The sequence below is a fragment of the Parasteatoda tepidariorum genome, chromosome 11, assembly GCF_982258835.1.
Source record: "Parasteatoda tepidariorum strain Cologne lab strain chromosome 11, Ptep-v5.0, whole genome shotgun sequence".
Lineage (NCBI taxonomy): Eukaryota > Metazoa > Arthropoda > Arachnida > Araneae > Theridiidae > Parasteatoda > Parasteatoda tepidariorum.
In genome coordinates this window covers 32,459,629-32,483,280 of record NC_141765.1, presented here as the reverse complement: position 1 = coordinate 32,483,280, position 23,652 = coordinate 32,459,629, and the positions used below count along the sequence as shown (strand labels likewise).

At 31.0% G+C, this 23,652-nt stretch overlaps 1 protein-coding gene across 3 annotated transcripts in view; it reads right to left on the bottom strand.

Annotated features, from left to right (window-relative positions):
• The window catches only part of LOC107436981 (activin A receptor type 2 punt), a 58,835-nt gene extending 36,282 nt beyond the window's left edge, over positions 1-22,553 (bottom strand). The window contains exons 1-3 of one of the 3 annotated variants that reach the window (XM_016048830.4): positions 22,003-22,553; positions 10,886-11,074; positions 5,130-5,285 (exon numbers count right to left, since the gene is read on the bottom strand). In XM_016048830.4, the coding sequence (XP_015904316.1) occupies positions 5,130-5,285; positions 10,886-11,074; positions 22,003-22,114 (457 nt within the window). In that variant the 5' untranslated portion in view covers positions 22,115-22,553. Of the gene's footprint in view, positions 1-5,129; positions 5,286-10,885; positions 11,075-13,123; positions 13,196-22,002 lie in introns of those variants that run through there. The other 2 variants (XM_043042141.3, XM_071187535.2) reach the window with 2 other exon arrangements.
• Positions 22,554-23,652: the final 1,099 nt, after the last annotated feature.

Sequence of the window (23,652 nt, the reverse complement as noted above, 5' to 3'; positions counted from 1 at the left end):
TTTCTGCCTCTTTTGCACTCACTTTTGATCCATCAATATTATATGTTTAGCCTCTTCCTCTGATATTCCTTTGACATTATGATTTCCACATCTGTCAATGTTTCTCATGTTGTCAGGCAGTTGTCCACTTGTAAAAATCTTCAAAATTAATGTCAACATTAAATCCAGATTTTACTGCATTCCATTCTTGAAAATATGGCACTGCATTTTCAGCCTCAACAGTTGCTCCTTACTGATGCCTTTAACCTCCTATTCATCCTCTTCACAGCTATTCTTAAAACCAGTGCTTTTAAAACCATTTTAGATAGCTCTTAGAGACACATTTCTCCAGCCATAGCAGTCATTCTAATGGCATCCAACAGATTTATTTTTGGAAAAGAACTTTTTTCATAGATGTTATCTACAAGTTTGAATAAAGAATATGGATGCTATCTACAAGTTTGTGTACCGACTGTTTTCTACAGTTCACTAAAATTTCTTATTATCCTTCAATCCATCGGTTTCAATTTGGAGGCAAAAACTAATTTCTATTCCTAGCTGTCTTATCTATGTTGAAAAGCTAACCCCTGATGGTCACTCCATCCTATTCATCAATCCCTCACTTACAACCAGAATCATTATATTCCTTTCTAGTAAAGGAAGTGTAGGGATAGTGATTGAAATTCCAAGAACAAGGTATCTGCTATATTTCAGATTTTCAAATTCATGACTTTTCATGATTTTCCATGACTAATTCCAAGAATTTGTCATGACTTAACAAAGTCACTATTTTCTCTGACATAAACATTGAAAATACATTGATTTTAGATGGTAAATATAGGGATTTTTAGAAATTTTGAGCCATAGAGGTTTTCAAGATAAAGAGGTTTGAGATAAACAGGCTCAACTGTACTAAAAAAGTTCTTGTAACTAGTAAAATACATAATTTTTACAATATAAATAAAGGGTCAATTAAAACTATAGGAACAAACATCTAAAAAAGGAAGGGCACAGATAAGGATTGAGAAGAACATAGCAACCCATGACCAGAAATGTTATTCTATACCACTAAGGACACCTCCCAACTAAGGATTGGTTGTATGCTCACATTATAACCAGTAATTTTATGAATCTAAATTATCTTAATTTTATTGTTCCTAACACAACAAATTAAAATGTGGTATTGACCATTTCATAACTTAATGAGCATTACATTGTTAATAAACAGGAAAGTAGAAAGTTTAGCTGTAACAGTTCTTCTCAAAAGAAAACCTTATTCATAATTGTGAATCAGATACTAAAAAAGTATCCGCTTTTAGTAACTGATACTTAGTTTTATCAATATGGGTTAGTACCCAATAGCAAAAAAATTGGTATTTATCCAGCTCTAGTCTTAAACCACTGCCGGTTCAACAAAAGGGAAAGATCAGGAATGTTATCCTTACTACACTATTTCCCTAACTAATAACATCGAAAAAGCGGTTTTGCTATGCGAAGAAGACGTAAAATACAACTTTTTACGTGAAGAACCACCAGTTGGTTAGGACTGCATAAGTTGGAAACGTTTTGCAAATAAAGGGTCCACAGATACTGTTTAAGATTGCACTTTAGTTAAAGATGATTTTTCCAGTTCCTTTTAAATAGTGAAGTCAAAGATAAAATCAAAGTCATAGGAGATTAACAAAAAGGTCAATGAAACATAAATGTTGAAGAAAAGTTAGTTTAAGAAAATTATATATTGCAACTAAAAAGCAAGCAAATCTGCTGCTTCAGCTATATTGTTACAAAAGTATGATGTTTATCATTCAGTAGCTTGTTTCAGCAAATCCCTTAATAGAGCTAAACAAAATTACAGCATCATTAAGGTAGAGCTTATGGCAAACTAAAAGGGTGCAACAGCATTTAAATATTTATTCAATCCAAATTTTACTAACCTGTTAAACTCAAAACCTTTAAAATTTTACAAGTCTACTTTTCTGGCTGATATAATAAAAAGATGGCTAATAACACTAAGCGAGTTTTCTTTCAATTTTAAATTTCTTTCAGTTTGCTGCAATATTTCACAAATTTTTAATATAACCTGATAATATATGTATACATCGCAAAGATTGAAGTAAAATTCAATTCGTTGAACTAATTGTTACACATAAAGCAATAAAGGATAAATATTTACAAATATCCCGCATTTCTCTGACTGCTGTTAAGAAACCATTTGAATTACTCTCTAAACATTATTATTGGAAAGGATAAATATTACTCTGATACTGAAAATTTGATGTTAACTTATGATTCCTGTATCTGCATAAAACCTTATCCTGTGAAACTTGTACCTTTAAAGAATATGGAAGTACCTACTTGTCCAGGTAAATTCATTAGTGTTAACATTTAAGGTCCTATAAAAGATCTTGGACTTGTACTAGCTGTAACTGATCCTTTTAGTAGATATATTGTGGCATATCATTTGGAAAATTTTGCTTATTTTACCTTTTGTGTATTTCCCCATATTTTCGAGAACTTTTTAAGCAAATTAGAAAATATTTGCACACAATTATACAATTTGTTTATCCAAAGATAATTCAGTGCAAAAAATTATTTTTAATAATAATGCATTATTTTTTATCATTTTATTAAATATTTGTTGAAATATTTTTAATTGTAAGGTATACAAATTTGTACATCATTTTAAAAATGTAATTTGTTATGGGAAAATACAAAATTTGAACAAAATCAGTCAAATAGTTTCTGAGAAATCAAACTTTATAAGTGTGTGCAAAATTTTTAATTTACTCAAAATATTCCCGAAGTATAACAAAACACGCAAAAAGTAAAATTAACATTAAGGTTTTTAACTTTCGACCACTTTTCTGGTCAAATTATTTGGACCATATTTCCCTGATTATAGCAACCTCCTATGCATTTAGGGTTAGAAATCTAAATCAACTGATAAAAAAGTATGTTTATTCAGAGACAGTATTTTTTGTGTCTGATTTCGAAACTTTATTATATGCAGAAATTGACTTGCATATTTAAGGTCAATCCCTTCATTAAGATTGGGTTCAAGTAGATAAAAATTTGATCATTAGATCAAAGGTTAATCAGGGTGATATAAATTGCTTCTTTTTCTTTGTACTGTACATTCATATTTGAAGGTATGGAAATTTAAATTAAAGAGAGACAACTTTGAAAGGTCAACTTTTCGGTTAAAGCTTACACACGACTAAAAATCCCTATTTTTATATTTCTCAATCACACTAAAATAAGTATTATATATTGACCAGAAAATATTCAATTTTTTTCATCATGAACCTATAAAGTAGCTGTCATCTTGCATTTATGAAAACAGGGACAATTATAGTCGCGAAATCTAATTAAATGTACAATTTTGATTACAAGATTTGCAAAAAATAATGAAACAAATAACTGTTGCCAACTTTTATAACTAAACTTGCTGGTCTTTAGCATCAAGTGTAATACCTATTAAGGCTCAACTGCAGAGGCATTCTTATCATGTTCTTTGACAAATCTATGAAAGATTTGCACCAATCAAATTATAAAAATTAGTTGCATTTGAAAATTGTTTCCTTACTAAACTAACATTAAAAGTAGCTGTAAGGAACCACTACAAACTACTGTTGTTTTGTATTGAACTACTCACAACATAACTTTTTTTAACAAAAAGTACTGAAAATATACAGAATTTTGACTAATCAATCAGATTTTCCCTCCTATTGTGCTTTCATTAACCCATTATGGTGAAAAAATAAAGTACAAGGCTGTGAAATTATTTCCGAAAAAGTAACATACTACTTTCATAACTTATTACTTTTTCAACATTTTAATAAAAATTACAGCTAAAGTTGTTGCTTTTTCTTTACTTGCAGGACTCACACTAAGCATTCATCACCTCGCCAAATACTATAAAATCATAAATTCGGCGAAACAAATTGTGTTTCGGCGAAAATATTGGTGAACGATTTTTTCCACCGAAAAATTACATTTCTTACATTTTACTACATTTTTTTTTTATCGTCTACAAAATGGCCTCTAATAAAATTAATTCTAATAAAAGGATTCTTATCCATTCATTGCTCATTTACTCCTCCCCGACAATGAAATTACTCTCGATTTAAATTTGCATTTTTAAAATAGTTCAATTTATAGTAAATTTGTATTTAAAATTTAAGTTTTCTATGGGAGAAAAACTAATCATAAAAATTGGCTAAGATTTGCCTTTGGCTAAGACTTTTGAAAATTGGCTAATTTACTGGCGAGTAGTTTGAAGTCCTTAGGGCGGGCCCTGACTTCTTCAATGATATGCAAAATACTCAGAGTACTGTAAATTTGTTTATGATGAAACTATATTTTTGTATGATAGTTAGAGATGTTTTGATATCATGGCTTGCCATTTTTTTTTTTTGCTGACTGTTTGCTTGATTGTTCTATCATCATGTTTTAATTTTCTGGGAAATTTAAGTATTAAAGCACATTTTTGTTTAATGCATAATCAAATACTGTAATGTAAATACTGATAATCATGTCCTAATGAAAGTTTTGGATTGTTGATAAAGATAATCTTGCTATCTCACACTCCGCACCAATACTTTGCAACCACCAAACAAAAAGCAGCACACTACATTACAAACTACGAAAAAAGAAGTGACTACAGTAGTTTTGCTACCTCTAGCGAGCTACCTGTGACCACTGATAAGACCATTTACAATAAGCTTTTACTACTTGAGGCTCACAGCAAACAATCTAAAATATATCAGGCTAATTTAGCAATGACTGACATATTTTCTTGTTAGCCGAAAGGTATGTGGAATCAATTCAATACAAAAAGCATTACAAATTAAAAAGCTCAAAATTAGAAAATATTTGAGCCTTTCCAAATAGACTGGTGCAATGATGGCAATGGTGCAATAGTTAGAAAAGAGCCTAATTTTCCAATTAGGCTGTGATGTGAATGTTTACATTTAATAGCAAAATAATATTTAAAAAAATTAAAACATGAATTCTTATTATTTCTAAATATTTCGTATGAAGATCTTATTCTTACATTATCAATATCCCGATCATATGAAAATAAAAATTTAAAAAAAAAAAGGAATTATGAACTGAAAAACTCTTTTAACATATACAAATACACTTACCAGCAGTTGGAGTAAAAAGACTAGTAGATATAGTCATCTTCTGATTGCACATAGATCCTTCACAACAGCAAAAAAGAAGTTGTACATTTGGTTCACGCCTGGTTTCAACACATCTGTTACCACTGCTGCATCCATCATGACTTGGAACCCAACAACCTTGATTATGAAAAAATAAACACTTAAAAACCATTTCAACAATAGCTTTATCCAGCATAACAATACAATATGAACGCCTACTTAACCCATTTATATATTGACAGAGATTAATGTGTTTCCAACAGCTCCAAGATTGGCCCTTTGTTCAGCTGCTTATACTTATTTTTCAGTTATCTTGTATAAAGAATATCAACAAATATAACGAAAAAAAATTTTTGAAAACATGATAACTCATATTTCCTTACAACTGTAAAACTATCTGCATTTCCTCACTTTAATCCATCAACATTTTAAAATACACCATTAGGCAATGTAATAAACGAAGGGAAAATGCAATTGGATATTAAATCTATCTTTAAAATCCAATTTGATCCGATAAGATATAATCTTCCTGATTTAAGAAATAAACTTTAAACAAGCTAACTAATCAGGTCAAGCAATTTTTCAACTTACAAATTAAAATACAAAAATGAATTTTATCCAAATAAAGAAGCTGTTTTTTAGACAGATTCAGATTTTTGACCCTCAAAATATGGAGGTAGCCTAGACTGGGAAATGTAGTGCCATTTAATTTGTCAAGAAAACAGTCCTACATTTGGGTCCTCTAACCAGTTTTGACAGTGTCCTGTTTGGGACAATTAATTAAAAAACAGGGAAGGCCAACTTTGTCCGAAGTGAAAAAAAACGCCACGGAAGAAATGTTTCTTCCAACTGAAGTGGAAGAAACTCTTTTCGATAATGATTTCAAGTATTAAGTTAAAATTTTAAACAGCTTATGATTTCAATCTAGTTTAAATAATAATTCCACGCCATTTAATGAATCATTCTTAAATAAGTGAAAACAGGAAAAATTGGAAGGAAGATTAAATTTAATAAATTTCTTAAATTAAAATGACTAGTTTTTTTAGATGTTTAAACATTAATTTAAAGAAATATAAAGAACTTTTAAAGTAACTCAACCACCTTTTAAAGTATTCTATTATAGTAATATACTAATATCACACATCGTATTCGCAATTACGAATAACATACTAATTTTCACAACCAAGTACTGAAGTACCAATACTCAAAACAATTCTTACATAGTGTTCAAACGATATGTATCAATATATATTCAATACACATTTTATTTTGACATACCTAAAAGTAAAATTACAAATTAATTATTATAATTTTCTAAATTAGACCAAAAAAAATTTTAACTGCGTATTTCTTATCCATAAATCAGTTTTTTTTCCAAATCAATGATTAATTAAATAACATTTTAAAAAAGGTAATAAAATGGTAAATAACATTTAGGTGCCCCGCTACCTTAAAAAAATTTTTACATTAAATGTTCATTAATGAGATTTAAACATAACATAATATTTATCTTTCGATTGGTAGTTAAACTTTGTAGCTACAGTAATTATATCCCAAATACAGTAGAACTCCAATTATCCGAATCAATTGGGAACAGACTCCATTCGAATAATCAAAAATTCCGATAATTGGATTTTTTTTTTTAAAAAATACTTATTTTAAATAATTACTGTATGTATAGTGGAATTGAGGGAAAAGAACTGTTTTTAAGGAAAGAGATCTTTTTATGAATAATGTGTACACACCTTGCAGTAAATGAAAGTTATTACATGCTAAACATCTCAGTTAAAGTAAGCTGTTTAACTGCCTTTATCCGTTTTCGGGCAGCTAAGTTGCGCATCCGTTTGACAGTGAAAAGTTGCATATGGTCATACTCGGGTTGGTGCTCCATCCACTTCAATGCAGTTTCAGGGCCAGCAAATGCTACACTAGCTGACGGCCCTGTGTCTTCCTCAATTTCAGCATTAGGGTCATCTTCTTCATCGACACTTTTCTCCATCACACTTTCAATAAGTTCATATCATTTAAAATTTTAAATCCACAGTCTGATGAATCACACGTCATCCACTCTCCTATATCTTCAGCACTGACATCTGAACATCCAGGAATTTTCAAAAATATGTTTCTGAATTCCTCAAGAGATCCTCATCTTCTGTCTCTTAATTTTTTTTCTTTAACTTCTTTTTTTTTAACTTGTTCCGTGCACGTCTTAATGAGACATCTTTAACCAAATTCCAAGCTTCCGCAACCATGTAAACACAATTATATAAATTTATCTTTTTGTGGTTATCCAACACACCTTCTTCATCCTTTCCCTCTACTAAAAGCATCCTTAAAAGTTGTCTTTGGTAAAGCGCCTGACAAGTGCCAATTGGCACTAGCAAGCTGACCAGGGGGTCTAGCGTTCACATTTCTTTATCAACAAACAACATTCCTAAGATAACATTCCACAACTAACATCCTTATTCATACGGTCTCCCATGTGCTCTTTTGTCACTGGATTCCCCCTCCTTTGTTATTCCTTTTATTTATCTTTGTCCTATCCTGTAAACTTTCTCTGCATAAATCTTTACTTGGCTTTACTAACATTTTATTTTATTTTATTCATATAAAAAAAGAAAGAAAAAAGAAAAACTTATCTTTTTACTATATTTCCATAGGAATTCTGAAAGCGATTCGGATAATCGGCAATTCGGATAGTTGGAGTTCGGATAATTGGAGTTCTACTGTAATAGGTGTTTGCAATAAATATAACCTATACAAGACATATACAAGTTTTTACTTGAATGCATCGTGTTTTAATTTTTTTTTTTTTTCTTTGCATTTTTTAAGTTATGATTTATACCATGATCTGCTGTAATAAGTATTTATGCGAAGTAGATAAATGATTAAACAAAATCGGCAACAGACAGAGGCTCAGCTGACAGCCCAATACAATTTAAGTCCAAGTGTGTTTCAGAACACACAGCTCATCGGACACTGTTGGAAATGAGACAGTACAACAGGCACCCAACTTCTGTGTCTCCGTTGATAAAACATATTCAGACCTTTGATAAGTGGAAGACAATTGTCTGGTCAGATGAATCATGTCATTAAGATTATTATGTAACAAAATACACATAAAGTAAAATTATCATTAAGGGAACCATTGCTTTCCTGACCAAACTATGGGGACCATATTTCTCAGATTGCAGCTACCCCCTATATTTTGGGGGTCAGAAATCTGAATCTGTTGGGGGAAAAAGGTGTGTTTATTCAGAGAAAATACATTTTTGCATCTGATTTCATAACTCAAAACATCGTCTGCACTTTTTAATTAGTACACTGGTGCGCAAAACTTAAGCAACAAGTGGTTTTTCGACCACAGCTCCCCAACAAAGTATAAGATAGCCATGAAATTGCAGTATAATGCACACGTAATTCAGTAGAAAGATTATTTGTATGCAAATTTTAGAAATAAAACGTCGTAGGTGATGTAAGTGTACGTAAACCTTGTGGGTCGGCGAGCGCAGGTCAATACGGTGATAAAAGGATGAAGAGCACTGTAGTTAAAGACATTCGCTGCAAGTGCAAGTGATTTGTTTTGTGAAACATGTCTTCAAGAAATCACTTAGATGACTTTACTTGAGGAAGAATGATTGGGAAGCTTGAGGAGGGGCGCAATGTGACCAGTGTCGCGAAGAGTTCGGGATCAACAAAAGTGTTGTTTCTCGTGCTTGGAATGCCTTTAAAACTACTGGTACAGCTGTTCGGAAGGTTGGTGGTGGTCGTCCAAGGAAAACAACACCAAGAGATGACCGTTACATTGTCCTCCAGGCGAAAAGAAATCGTTTTCAGTCAGCGAGCGCCATATCTCAGCAACTGCGCACAGCCACAGGACGACAAGTATCAAGATTTACAGTGCCCAGACGCCTCCACAAAGGTGGCTAATTTGCTAGACGTCCTGAACGCTGCATACCTTTAAAAGTTCATCGGCGGCACCGTTTAGAGTGGTGCAGAGAACACGAAACCTGGACACCTCATCAATGGAGTCGTGTCCTCTTCACAGAGTCGTTTTAGTGCTACAAGCGATTCTCAACGTCAGTTGATCTGGAGAGAGGTTGGAGCTCGATTTCATCCCAATAACATCCCGGAAAAAGATTGTTATGGTGGTTCTGGAGTTGCCGTCTGGGGTGGCATTATGTTGAACGGGCGGACTGAGCTTCAGATCTTCGACCGAGGTTCTGTAACTGGAGACCGCTACTGCAATGAGGTAATCCTACCCCATGTGCGTCTGTTCCGAGAGGCCATTGGACCAGACTTCATTTTTATGGACGACCCGGCCACACCGTACTGCTAATGTTCAAGAGCTACTGGAAAGTGAAGATATCACACAAATGGATTGGCCAGCTTACTCTCCAGATCTAAATCCCATAGAGCATGTGTGGGATGCATTAGGGAGACATCTTGCGACACGACAGTATCCTCCTGGTAACACCCATCAGCTGAAAGATGCGTTAAAGGAGGAATGGTGACGTTTACCCCAAGAACTCCTAGATAGTCTGGTGCTTAGCATGGAGAGACGATGCCAAGCAACAATTACAGTACGGGGAGGGCATATCCCATACTAGGGAACATCTGCCAGTTGTACTTATGCTTCTTCAGTCAATCATGTGTAACGCCACTATATGTCTAATAAAGCCTTTTTTTGTTCCATACCCTACTTTAAGCTTTATATTCATTTCTGCTCCATTATTCTTTTACCATCATTTAAGTACAAAATAATGTACATCATATTCAAATTTCATGTCAATCGGATGATTTCTTGTAAAACGCACTTGTTGCTTAAGTTTTGCACAATGTATATTTGAGGTAACTTCGTCGAACCATTACGATTCAGTATTAGAATGTGAAGATCCGATCATAAGCTCAAAAGTTATTCTGGTTGGTCCGTTTTTTTTCCTTTGGCGCACTGTATAACAGGTCATACAAGGCGCTAATGGTGACAGTATAATGCTTTAGGAGTAGCTCTCATGACTTTGGTGCCAGTAGTTGTTGTAGAACAGGCCCAGAAAGTTACAGATCAGTTGCACTGAAACATGGTTACCTTTTTCCAACTGAACATTATGCAAATCACAAGGATCACCGAATCTCAATCTAATAGAGCTAATTTGAGATGTCATTAATAGGCAGTTCAGAGATCCAACACCACAATGTGGAACATCGCGACTTAGCATAACTGCTGTGTAGGTATTTAATACAACCTAACTCCAGATACTCACCGAGAACTTGTGCCATCCATGCTAAGGTAAATTGCAGCTGTTTTGTAGGACACAACTCTATACAATCAGCATTATTAATCAGCAGGCATTATGTTTTGGCTCTTCATTGTATTTAGGTAATGCAAAAAGTAAATTAGGAAGTTTTTTTTTAACTGACTTATAAGATATGACGTAAGAAGGGACAAAAATTATATCACACACTGAAGGTTTGTATTTCTAACAGTGACAATAATTGTCAAGTCACGTTAATGTAACTGCCTAAGAACATCTAGTTGCAACTTATACAGAACAGGAGAGATTTAGTGAAGTTCTGATTAAGAATGTCACATAAGTGCTTAACTGGGTCTACACTTGGAAAACAAGGAGTGCTAATAGATATTAATACCGTAAAGTTTATAGTAATACTTTAAATTACTTTACAAAATTTTAAGATTTTTATTAGAACAAAAATAAACACAGAATATAAATATTAATCACCTTTCAACTTAATAGTAAAAGATTTACTGTTATTTTGCCATAATACATAGCAGTTGCCCTTTTCATTTTCAGCAGGCTTACATTCTTCAGTACTATTGCATCCTTCACCATTACTACTATTCTTGCACATAGTTTCATTGTATTTCTCACAAAATGTTAAATCACCAGTTGAATTCAAGGAGGGCAAGCCTGAAATAAACAAATTTTATAGAAATGCACAAAAGCAAACTTTAGGGTTTTTCAAATATTATGTAATCATGTTTTCAAATCCTACCTCCCTGGGTCAGTAAAAATAGACAAATCAAATGTTTTGTAGGGAAGTTGCAACATTGTTTTTTGCTTTGACTTTCAGAGTAGCAATCTGATTTTAAAATGAAATTCTGATAAAAGATGTAATTTTGAATTGAACAAAATATATGTTTGAATGATAGTTAAATGAATAACCTTAAAGATTTATTTTTTTTTGCACTTTTCTTTTGCAGTCAGAACACTTGACCCTTCCTTTTTTTCTCCTACAAATAAAGATCCCAAATAATTTCAAGTTTTCCAGGTTTCCATCACCCCAGAGAAGCTTGTATAAATATTTATCAGAGATAGGAAATTTCACTCAGTAGAAGACAATAATGTAATCAGCATTATTAAATTAGTGAAAATGAAATTTAAATTAGAGTAACTATAGAAATCAGATTGATGTATAGAATAAAGATGTTATTTTCTTATTTTGTAACAATTTGAAAATAAAATATTTACACCATATTATAATACAAAATAGTTAAAAATAAAAAGAATAAAAAAAAAGAATCCGATTTCGGAGCAGGCAAGCTGATACACAAGTTTGAGATTTCAAAAGATTTTTTGTAAAAAAAAATTTTTAGTAAATAATCCACAATCTTGGAATTATTGAGGAAAGATTTAATTACAGCATAGGTCGCATACGTGTTACTTATGTTATGGATACCTATGAATTATTTCGTCAACCATTTTCACCAAATCTGAGAACTATCTCCAAAACATCATTGCGGGCCCAATATTGGATTAACACAATGCCAGTACGGTGCAACCCTAGCACAGTTAGTCATTAGATTGATCTTTTTTTTTTTTATTTGGTGAAGATGCCATAAAAGCATAATCTTTTCTTTTTCTCTGCCTCCTTTCCCTAAAAGATGCAATTAAAAAAAAAAAACTCGGTTTTCAAGTGTTTTGTCCTCCAAGTACATTTTTCAGAACAAGACCGAAAATCGAAATTATTCTTTTGATTGATGCTGAACTGAATAGTCTATAAAGTAGACCTACTAAAGTTATTATAGCATAATAAAATAACATGTAACTAGGAAATTTATTCTAATAACTGTACTAAATATTAATAGTAATTTAATTAAACACTTGAATTGATGATCAAAAAAATTAACTCATTTAAACAAACATTTATATTTTTTATAAATTATTATTAACTCACTAATCAGTGGACTAATTATACATTATTATAATTAACATTAATTCACTAATATTGAAAATATTAATGAATAAGCAGGAGTGCAGAAAATTCTTAAGAGTCTGATATTTCCTGTGAACACTGTTTCTTTTTTGATCAAAATTTCCCAAAAAATGTTAGCTCTTTTCTTATATATATACAATAACTTTTCAAAATATTTTTGGAAAATAAAGTTTATAAAAGAAAAAAATTCATTTGATCTAACGAGCATATGTATTAAATAATAGAAATCAAAATAATTTGAAATAGTAATAATTTATCAAATTAAATTTAAGGTCCCACTTATTAACATAAAGAATTCAAACTAAGAAAATAATCAGTCATATTCTACTTCCCTGAATATAATTAATAACAACAAATATTGATAATCAAAAAGAATTATACGTTGAGATCAGACAATTATTGGCTAACACTTTAATTTTACTCAATCTAAAAAATCCGCCTGAAAATATAATATAAAAAAATTAAAAACAATATTTAGATTGATAATAATTAATATCTTACAGTAGTTACTTGTAATAAAAGCTCAATAATCATAATATGGGTCTTAAAGTTTTAAGATTACCATTAGAAAAACCAATTAATAGTTTTTCAGTATCAGTAATTTAATCATAGGAATCAGTGATTTTGGGAACATTTTTTATGTGATATATAATATAAATCATAATTATAGTAATATACAATTCAAGTATTGTGCATGATTTAGTATCTAATAAAATGTCTCCAATGTTAAAAAAGAAACTTACCTCAGTTTTTTGATGGAGGACAGTTTTTTGACATCAAAAACCCTACCCTGGTTCTGGTTGGCAAGGAAAAAAAATTTCTAAAAAAAAGGGGGTGCATGCTAGTAAAACTCAGTTCCTATACATTTTTACTCCACCTTAACTTCGTATAAATTAAACTTTGCACAAGTAAAAGTTCTTCCGACTCAGTTTTAGATATGCATAGTAAAGTCAAAAAGTTACCAGAATAAGTCAATTAGAAATTGTTAAAAAATAAAACAATTAGTTTATTTTATTAATTTTCAAAGTGCATTCCTCCTGCACCACACGCTCTTTCCAGCATTAGTATAAGAGTTCAAAACACTACTGGTATTCATTTTTTAAGGTAATTGTGAGCCAAACTCAAAAACCCGGAAAATTTCTTGAGTAAAATCATTAATGACGCATTTCAAAAAATTAATGCCTGCATAAATTTAAATTACCGATGTTTTCATCCCAATATAGTCACTCAAAGAAGTTTCTGTGATCCCAACATAGTCACTGAAAGAAAATTATTATAGCAATGGGGCTTAATCTAACATGTATAGAGCAAAATTTACATATGTAAGGTAACAATAATAAAAATTATACACAAAAAAGTTAAAGTTGTTAAAATTTATATTACTTTAATCAGAATTTTGAGCAATGTTTTGAAAAATTAGAATAAATCCAGATACAGCCCAAAACAAAACAAAAATAGAAATTAGTAAACAAAATATTTTTTATTAAATTTCAGTTATTAAAAGAAAATTATTTTGAAGGTCATTTATTGCTAACTAAGTATCTGCAGAACAAGTGTTCTTTTGAGCAGGTTTCTCCTGATCTTGCATTTTTGATCATATAATTATCAGTAATCAATTGTTGGTGTTGGATTTCTTTAGGGTGTACAAAATCATTGATCTGATTTAGCCATGCTAGTCTTTGAGGATAGGCAACAAAAACAATAAATATCTGCAGACTACTTTTATCACTTCAGATTATAAAATTTCTTAAACAGTTGATAAAATCTTTGTATTATGTAAAAAAAAAAAGTAATTCCATTTTAGAAATCCCAGGGTTCATTCTAGGTGGGGTTTGCGGGGCTGGAACACTCTGTTTGCCCTTCGACTGAAAAATTACGCCCCACATACCCTCTATCGCGCCCGACATATTGAAGGAGGATTTTTCGGTAAATCCATGTGGTTTTCTGATAATTTTCTGGCAGTAATAAATAGTGTTTCAGCCGTGATTAATCAGGTTTTTTTTTACAGTTTCCCTATGGCTTTTCAAATTTTGATATCTTTAATAAGTCATTATGACATGCACATTTTGAACTTCATCACTTCTTTGAAGTGTTCGATTCGTGACGATTCTATCATAATTTCACAGCATTTTATGATGGCTTTTTTGGATAATCATTCTTTCAGCCCCTTTACATGGTTTCTTGATGATATGTTTAATAGGAATTTCAAAATTCAAATCTGAGTTAAAACTATTTGATGTGTTTGATTTCTCGCCATTTTATGATAGGTTTTTTGGCAGTTATAATTTAATCAGTCCCTTTCACATGATTTCAAACAATCCAATATTATTAGGGCGTTCAATTCGTGATGATTCCATTGTAATTTCATTGGTCTAAAAAATTTCCACAAAATTTTTTATTGTTAAAAAAATGTGGTGCTTTTCAAGATTTTTCCACATTAAAAAAATATTTTGTCAACTTGTGTATTTATTAATTTGAATTTGTTTATGAGTAGGGCATAAAACTTAATTTATTAAATGAAAACACTTAAATAAATTTTGATTTTCATTATTTTTAACACACATGCTTGTTTATTCAAGAATTGAGTAAAATCAAATGAATTTTTTCTTTGTTTTTACTATCAAAAATTTTGAATAATATACAAACTCTACTTTCCAAAATTGTTTTGAAAAACCTATTAGACTAAAAATAAATGCTAAAATTTTTGGGGAAGTTTTTATTTGAAAGAATAATAATTGGAGGAAATATTAGGCTCTGAGAATTTTCCGCATCTCTGCTTATATGTACAGTGCCCCAAAAAAATAAACGGACTACTCTGAATAACTTTTGATCTAATGATCGGATCACCACATTCTATGACTTAATCTTAATGGTTTGAAGGGGAGGCCTCTAATATGCTAATTAATTAGTACAGCGATTGCTAAAATAATGAAATCCGACACAAAAACATACTTTCTCTGAATAAATATACCATTTTTTTGACAGATTCAGATTTCTGTCCCCTAAAATATAGGGGGTAGCAGCAATCAGAGAAATATGGTCCCAACAGTTTGTTCAGGAGAGCAATCCAAAGTTTGAACCCCTTAATGTTTATTTGCGTATTCTGTTGTATCTTGAGAACTTTTCAAGTGAATTGAAAAAGTTTTGCACACAATAAAATTTATTCATCCAAAGATAATTTCATGCAAAAAATAACTTATAGAAAATACAACTTTTTTTAAAAATTCTAGTTCTCATAAATTATTCAACAGATTTTGCTCAAAATTTGTATTTTCCCATGTAAAATTACATTCCTTCAAATGATGTCAAAGTTGCATACTTTACAATGAAAAATATGTTTGACTATTATTAAAGTTATTTTTTGCATGAATATATTTTTGGATAAATGGATTTTATAATTTTGTACAAAAAATTCAAAACTGTGCACTGCACTCCTGACCAAACTAATAAGGTATTTTGGGGGTCAGAAATCTGAATCAATCTAAAAAAAAGGTATATTTATTCAGAGAAAGTATGTTTTACTGTCTGATTTCGCAACTTAAAATATCGCCTGCACTAATAAATTAGCATGTTTTAGGTCATCCCCTTAAACGAATAAGATTGAGTCCTAGAACATGAAGATCCAATCTTTAGATCTAAAGTTATTCAGGGTCGTTCGTTTTTGTGCACTGTACATGAATATTTCCAATAAATCATAACAACAATATATTCCTTGATAAGTAAACTAAGTATAATTTACAAAATATACAAATTTTTGATAGAATGAGCTGATAATTTTTAAATCAATCAATTGAAGGGTTTAATTAAGTTACTATCAATATTTAGAACAATTAATAAATTCTTCAATTACACATTTTTTTATTTTGTTTATTAGTTTTAGTATGTTTAAATTCTAGTCTATGCAACTCGGCATTAATCTAAGGATTAGTTTCGAATTTCGGTCTTATTTATACAAAACTGAGGAGTTAAAATGGGAGTAAAAGAAAATTGATTTCAGATATAATGAATAAAACGACTGTTAAGTGTTTTTTTTTTTTAATTCTCAATAATTAAACCAATTTATTTTCATTTTCAATAATTAAACAAATTAACACACTGAATAAATTCCAATTTTACCCATTTTTATTTATAATAATGTAATATTTTCTACACCAAAATTTAGATTTTAACAGCAATTGACAAAATAAAAAGAGAGTTTAATTTCAAAATAATTCAAGAACATAATTGATTGATCATTTGTAATTTTATATGTAAGTTTGTAAATAACTCATATTGATATTAGCTAACAATTATCTTACATTAAAATTTCGACAATCAATTATGAAAAAGGGATTTCGACATGAAGGTTAAAACCATGGTTAGAATGGGATAAAAGCATGGATAAAACGGAATAAAATCATTAATTGTTAAAAACTTGCCAACTATGCTTAAGGGAATTTTTTATGTCAGGTTTCAAAAGGGAAAAATTGTCCCTTATTTTTTCCAAAGAATATTAAAAAAAAATCTTTTTTTTTTTTTTTTCATTTTTCTTTGCTATATAAATTCTTTTTAACTTTCTCTCAGAAATTTTTAGAGATGCTTCCTCTTAAGTGACAGATGCAGTCGCCTAAAGCTTTTTAATGCGGTAGTTTTCCCTTAAAAATATGTAGGTATTAGTTTGCTTGGGTGTAGCTAGAAGGTAAGTCTCTTTCTGTATTTTTTTCCTTTTTTCTGGCATACTACTGTTTGGAAGTCCTCAAAGTTTGTTGATTATTCTGGCAACACACTGAACTGAGGCACTAAAACACAATTCTTACCCAATTGTTTAGCCATTTCTCCCCAAATATGAGATAAAAACCAATCTACAAATGCTGTGATTAAAAACACTGGGAAAAAAAATTTCTTTTTTTTCTGTAGCATGAGATTTTTAAACAGATCTTCGATACTTTCAAATTGCTGATTTCAAATCTACAAACACTTTCTTTCTCCAATTTAGTTTTCATTTTTTTTTTAAATTAAATTTTTAGTCTATTTTTTATTGAAAAGGGGAAGTATTAAAACGTTATGTATAACAAGGTTTTACATAAATGCTGTGACGAACTTCTAAGGGAGTTAAGGCATGATCATCATACACTGGTTATCATAAATTAAGGAAAATTCACAAAAATCGCGATAACTCAAGAAATTACACATGGAATTTTATGAAACTTACCCACAATATACAACACATAGTAAGGTATTAAACAACATAAAAAGAAATTATCAGACATTAATAGTAGTATAGAAATTAGCACATGTATAAAATAAACAAATTGGAAGTATCGGTTTGCAATAGAAAAAGTACCTTTAATATGGAATATGATTGCCTCTAGAAGCAATACAGCACAAACAGCGATGTGTGATGCTTTCAATTATGCGGTCTATCAGTTCAATAGGAAGTGAGAGCCATTGCTCTTGTAAAGCAGTTGCAAGCGTGGCAAGGGTCTGAGGGGGCGGATTGATGGCAGATACACGCCTCCCTAGAGCATCCCAAACGTGCTCGATAGGATTCAAGTCCGGGGATCGAGCTGGCCACTCCATGCGAGTAATTGTTTCCTGTTGAAGATAATCATCAACAATGCGAGCTCTGTGTGGTCTTGCATTATCGTCCTGTAACAGGAAGCAATCACCAATTGCCCCGGCATATGGGCGCACATAAGCATCAAGGATGTTGTCTCGATAAACCTGAGCATTCACGGTTCCCCTTGGAAAGACATGGAGGTATGTGCGCCCTCCTAAGGATATGCCTCCCCAAACACAGACACTGCCTCTTCCGTATGCATCTCTTTCACGGATGTTTGATGGATGATAACGGGTCCCAGGTTCTCTCCATATCAAATAACGTCTACTGTCACTTTCTAGACTAAACCTGGACTCATCCGTAAAGAGAACAGGCCTCCATTGATCTGACGTCCAGTGGACATGTTGTCGGGCCCACTGCAAACGGTCTCTCCTATGGCGTGATGTGAGCGGCACGCAAATGGCTGGTCGTCTCGCATACAGACCACCTTCGTGGAGCCTTCTGCGCACAGTTGACGTTGACACCAACCTTCCGGTGGCTGCAGCAAGAGAGGATCTAAGATGTGTCGGAGTAGCGGTTCTATTCCTGCGTGCACTTAATGTCAAATATCGGTCATCGGCACTGGTCGTAACAGTTGGCCGTCCTTGACTGAACCTCCTAGATGCCGAATCTGTGGTTTGAAATTGCCTCCAAAGTCTATGAACCACAGATGGACTCACATTTAGCCATCTGGCCACTTCTGATTGACTCTGCCCTGCCTCTAGTCTCCCGATGGCTCTCCATCGTAGTTCTTCAGGCAAATGATGCCTAGAGGTCATTATTACGAATTGGCTATCTCAGATTTTCAATGTCGCAATCACAGTAAAATTTGTGTGCTTTCTCTCAAACTTGGACTTTTATGCTCCAGGCAGATGACGTAAGCCGAGTGCAGCGCCACTAATTTGCATATTGCAATTTTACTCAGCTACTCTTAGTGGACAACATATGCAAATTTTGCACGGTTTGGCTTACTTTTGAAAGAGTTATCGCTATTTTTGTGATTTTTCCTTAATTTATGATAACCAGTGTATAATGAAAATTGCATAGGAATCCAAACCCAGAATTGTTATCATACAGAGATAGGGATGCTTTACTATTATGGGTATTAGGGATACTACTTCTAATACCCATACTTCTCTATAATAGTATTAAGGATACTACCTTATTACTATTTTTTCATGTGTTTCTGACAGGGTTGGCAGGTTTTTGACATGTGACAGTTTAAACCATCAAAAACCTCACTGTCAAAAATGTCGAAAATGTCAAAAACCTATATTCATATGTAAAATTTAATTAATACATAAAATTTATACATTTTTTAATAAAGGATATTATTTCTAAATATGTTCTAGAAAAAATAAATTTAAAAATTTTGAAGAAACACTTATATTTTGAATAGTAACCAAAATCTTGTACCTTTGAAAGCTCACATCTTTTGTAATATTATGTTTTCATTTTCATGTGTTATTGAAAATCTGCAGTGATATTATTAAGAAATTTATTTAAAACCAAATTTAGTGTATAACATAGATTATACTAAAAATTAGACATTTTTAAAGATAAACATTAGCAGTTTTGTACATTAGACATCTTTTAAAGAAAAATCTTTTAAACAGATTGGGCACATGCAACATTCACAATCAGGGAATTTTTGTCTATTTTTAGCTCATCTGGTCTTCTCACTCAGTAAACTGGGGGGAGGGGGATTAGTGAACCGCTTTCAACATACTTTGTTTGGTGGTGGAAAAATGTTCAAAACTAGTTATGTGCTACCGTATGCTGCGAGGAGCAAATGAACTAGACTATTGAATTTTGAATTAAATTTCTACTTCCATCATTTTTATTTTGATTATGTAATGTGATGCATGTTCTAATTTTTAAAATTATGTATTTAATTAGGGTAATTAAAAAATTTCCATAATAATTTGTTTACATATTTCATGGATCAGTGACTGTAATGTTCTTCTGTTTCGTTTGACTTTCGTGATTGGTTGTTAGTTTTTCAGAAAAATCAGTAATTCTGAATTTTAAATCTTAAATTTTTTTTAATTCATAGTTAACATAAGACAATACAAATTTAAGTGCTTTCAGTTAAATACACAGAGAAGTTAGTGTCGATTTACAGTATATTCAGCCTATTCATTTACTATGCTGAAAATTTAGTTTATCCAAATACTTGTGAATTTCATTTTGCTGAATACTATATAGTTTTGTTGAATATCTAAATATTCAGCTGTTGAATAATTACTTCTTGCTTTCAAGATATACATTATTTGTATTCTTAATACAAGTGAAGAAAAAAAAATTAAGAGATGAAAATTGTTTTAAAATGATAAGTGTAATAATTATAAATAAATATAATGAACAATATGAATTATATTTATCATTATTCATAAATATAACTACTTTTAAATTCAAATTAACATACTGGATAATAAAGATATTCAGTCTAACATTAAAAAAAAATTTTATACACTTGTATCAAGTTTGTATTTATACAACATAACTTGTAAGTTCCTTATAAATATAAATATTAGTTAAATGTTCCTTATATGTCAAAAATGCATGGTAATAAACTTTTAATTTTCTTAAATATCAAAAAAAAAAATTTTTTTTTTCAAAATATAAATATTTAATCAATTTTTGTGCAAAATTTTTCTGCACATGCATTTGAATATAAATTTCTGAGATTTTAAATCTGTTATTTTACCTTAATTTTAATAAAAAAATATTTTAAAACCTGCTGATTACCTATAGTATAATTAAATTTCCATATAATGCATGGCAACTGTTGGTAGTTTTGAAGTTTATATATTTTCTTGGCAAACTTCAGTTTTTGACGTTTTCGACGGTTTAAACCAGTATTATACCCTTGTCATGTCAAAAACCACTTTTGACGTCAAAAACCCAATCCTGGCTTCTGAAAAGGTCATAATAGAGTAGCGCCCTTAACTATGCATGACATTTCCGAGCATGGGCACCTATACAATTTTAATCCTGATGATGAGCTTTAACTCTCCTAGAAGTTTGCTTCAACATTTACGCAACCTACTCAGGGATCTGTCCAGGGCGAATTTATTGCCGTTTAGCAGTACTTTCACAAATTCAATTTTAGAAAAAATGGTAGTTTCACAAAATACTTTTAACATAATTTCAAAAAATATTTAAATATTTTCTTATTTTACCATATTTTTGTGTTGATTTTTTAATATAATTTTTAAAATTTCACAAATTATGTCTAAATTTTCACAAAATAGGTACCTTTCAAAAAAACCTAGGCAAGCCCTGCTACTATTACACATAACATTTGTAAACTTGCACATTTCAACAAAAAAATAGAATGAACATGTCATTAAAAAATAAAAAAGTTTTAGGAGCAAAATTAATTTTAGATTTGAAAACGTTACACACAAATTAGGTTAGATCAAATTTGTATATAAATGCAACAAAAAATTTGTTGCCTTGTGCAATCTGCTACACCTACTGCCTTGCAGGAAAGTACCTGCTACCAGGACATGATGTTGCAGAAAATTAGACTTTTAATATACTTCTTTCATTTTATATAGCCAAAATTAAAATGAATGGGAGATAAAGTATCTTCTAATTCTATCATAAAATTTTCTAATTTGTTAGCACTGATTGCTTTTTAAAATAAACAGCACTTAAGAGCATTTATCATAAAATTTAAAATATTTCAAATATATATTTGCACCTAAAAATACATCGTAAGTAAAAGAAAAATTTATTGACATTAATTAACATTTATAACAATATACCAAACTTTTTAACCTATTCTGAAATGATATCGATAAACATGGAGACCCAAACACGAAATTTCTAAATGAATCAAAACATGGAAGATATAATAAGTAAATATTGACAGATACAAAAATGCAATATTTCTACATCACTAACATCAATATTGACATTTCAACTATTCTAGTAGTTCAATGTTGGTGATACGATCTAGTGACATTTTAAGTAAAATTAAAAAAATATATATAAAGGAGAAACAAATTTTTCGATAATTCCTTTAAAACTTACCAAAACACTGACTAAGAATAAGATGCGCCGCAATAACGAAATACAACTGGGGATATTTGCAATGCTGCCAAGTTATCGCCATCAGAGTTCTCAAAGTTAAAATTAAAATCATTTTGCAATGATGTTTTACTGGTTTATCTTTCAATCTAATGAAAAGTTCGCAGCGATCGTTATCTACTGCACATTGATGACCAGATAAAACAATGGTAAAAATTCGTAAACAAGCGATTTATGTTTGTATACTAACACTAGCAGCAACAGAAGGGCCCTTCTCATGTATATACCAGTATAGCCTGAGCAAACCACTTAACATTGAAGATCGATCTATCATAATGGTTTGCATTACAAAACAAACCATACTTATTTCGTCCTTAAATCTTTAATAGCCAAGTCAAACATTTTTCACTAATTACAAGACACTCGCACTCACCGCACGTCGCGTACACATCAACAATGGCGTTGTTGTTATTTTGTTGTTGGAAAAAAATGCTCATATGACTTAACGTACTGTTTCTGAATTTAATGAAAAGTTTAGGCATGACGTTTAAAGCAGCTATGACGTCATCAAACACAAGGATTGGATGAGATGGAAAATCTCATTGGTGCAATATAATTCGAGATCGCAACGCTTGAATACGCTCTAGCGGAGACGATATTTTCAGGCTTTTATTTACTAAGTTTTCTTTTAGTTCAATCAGAATCATTGGCAGGGACGTAGGTATGGGAGGGGTTTAGGGGGTTCAAGCGCCCTCCATTGTAAATGGCAATATTTTCTCAAACTATTAATTTTTTTAATAGTTTTAACAAAAAAATTATTTCGTTCATTGATTTTATTAGCTAAAAAACAACACTTAAAAAAATTATTTTATGACATCGATATGAGGCTCTTTCATGTTCAAAAATGTAAAATATTTGTTCTTTCCTCCCAAGGAAGCAATACTCTGAACGATACCCATGTATCTCCCTGTTGTTTATTTACTAAGTTAGTAGATTCCTCTTTACGATAGGGAAATGTTCACAGCTACAAATTACCTTGCTTTATCTATATCTATGGAGGATCATTCTTAAGGGTCAGTGTGGCATATTTAAAGATAGCTTGTTTGCTTGAATCTGTTTATAAATGCTTCACAGGAAAAAAAATTTAGAAATTTGGGGGTGCCTTTTTAGGATTGTAATATGATATAACCAGTAGATGGAGAGAGTTCTAAGAGTAGTACTAACATACAGGTAAGTTTAAAACGGGGGTTACTCTCAAATCAAAAACTTTCTTGACATTTCAGTCAGGAAACTTTTACTACGATGCGCTCAAATTTTGTTCTAACTCTGGTTGTCTTCAAAACTTCAGTACAGTTTTAAGTCCCTTCATATTTTTAATTAGCTGACTATTTTTTTTTTCGTATATTATTGTATTTTCCTTTTATTAACATTTTATTAAATTTTCATTGATAATTTCTTTCCTGCATTTGACTCTTTGCTGTGAAAATGATTTATTTATTTATTTTTAAATGGTACTCTTTAATCAGTTCAAAAAATACCCTCAAGGAATTTTATTCATTTGGAAGTAAGCTTATATTTAATTCAATTATATATGATGTATGTAAAGGCTAGACTTGGATTAGATTTGATGTGCCAATATATTTCACAAATTAG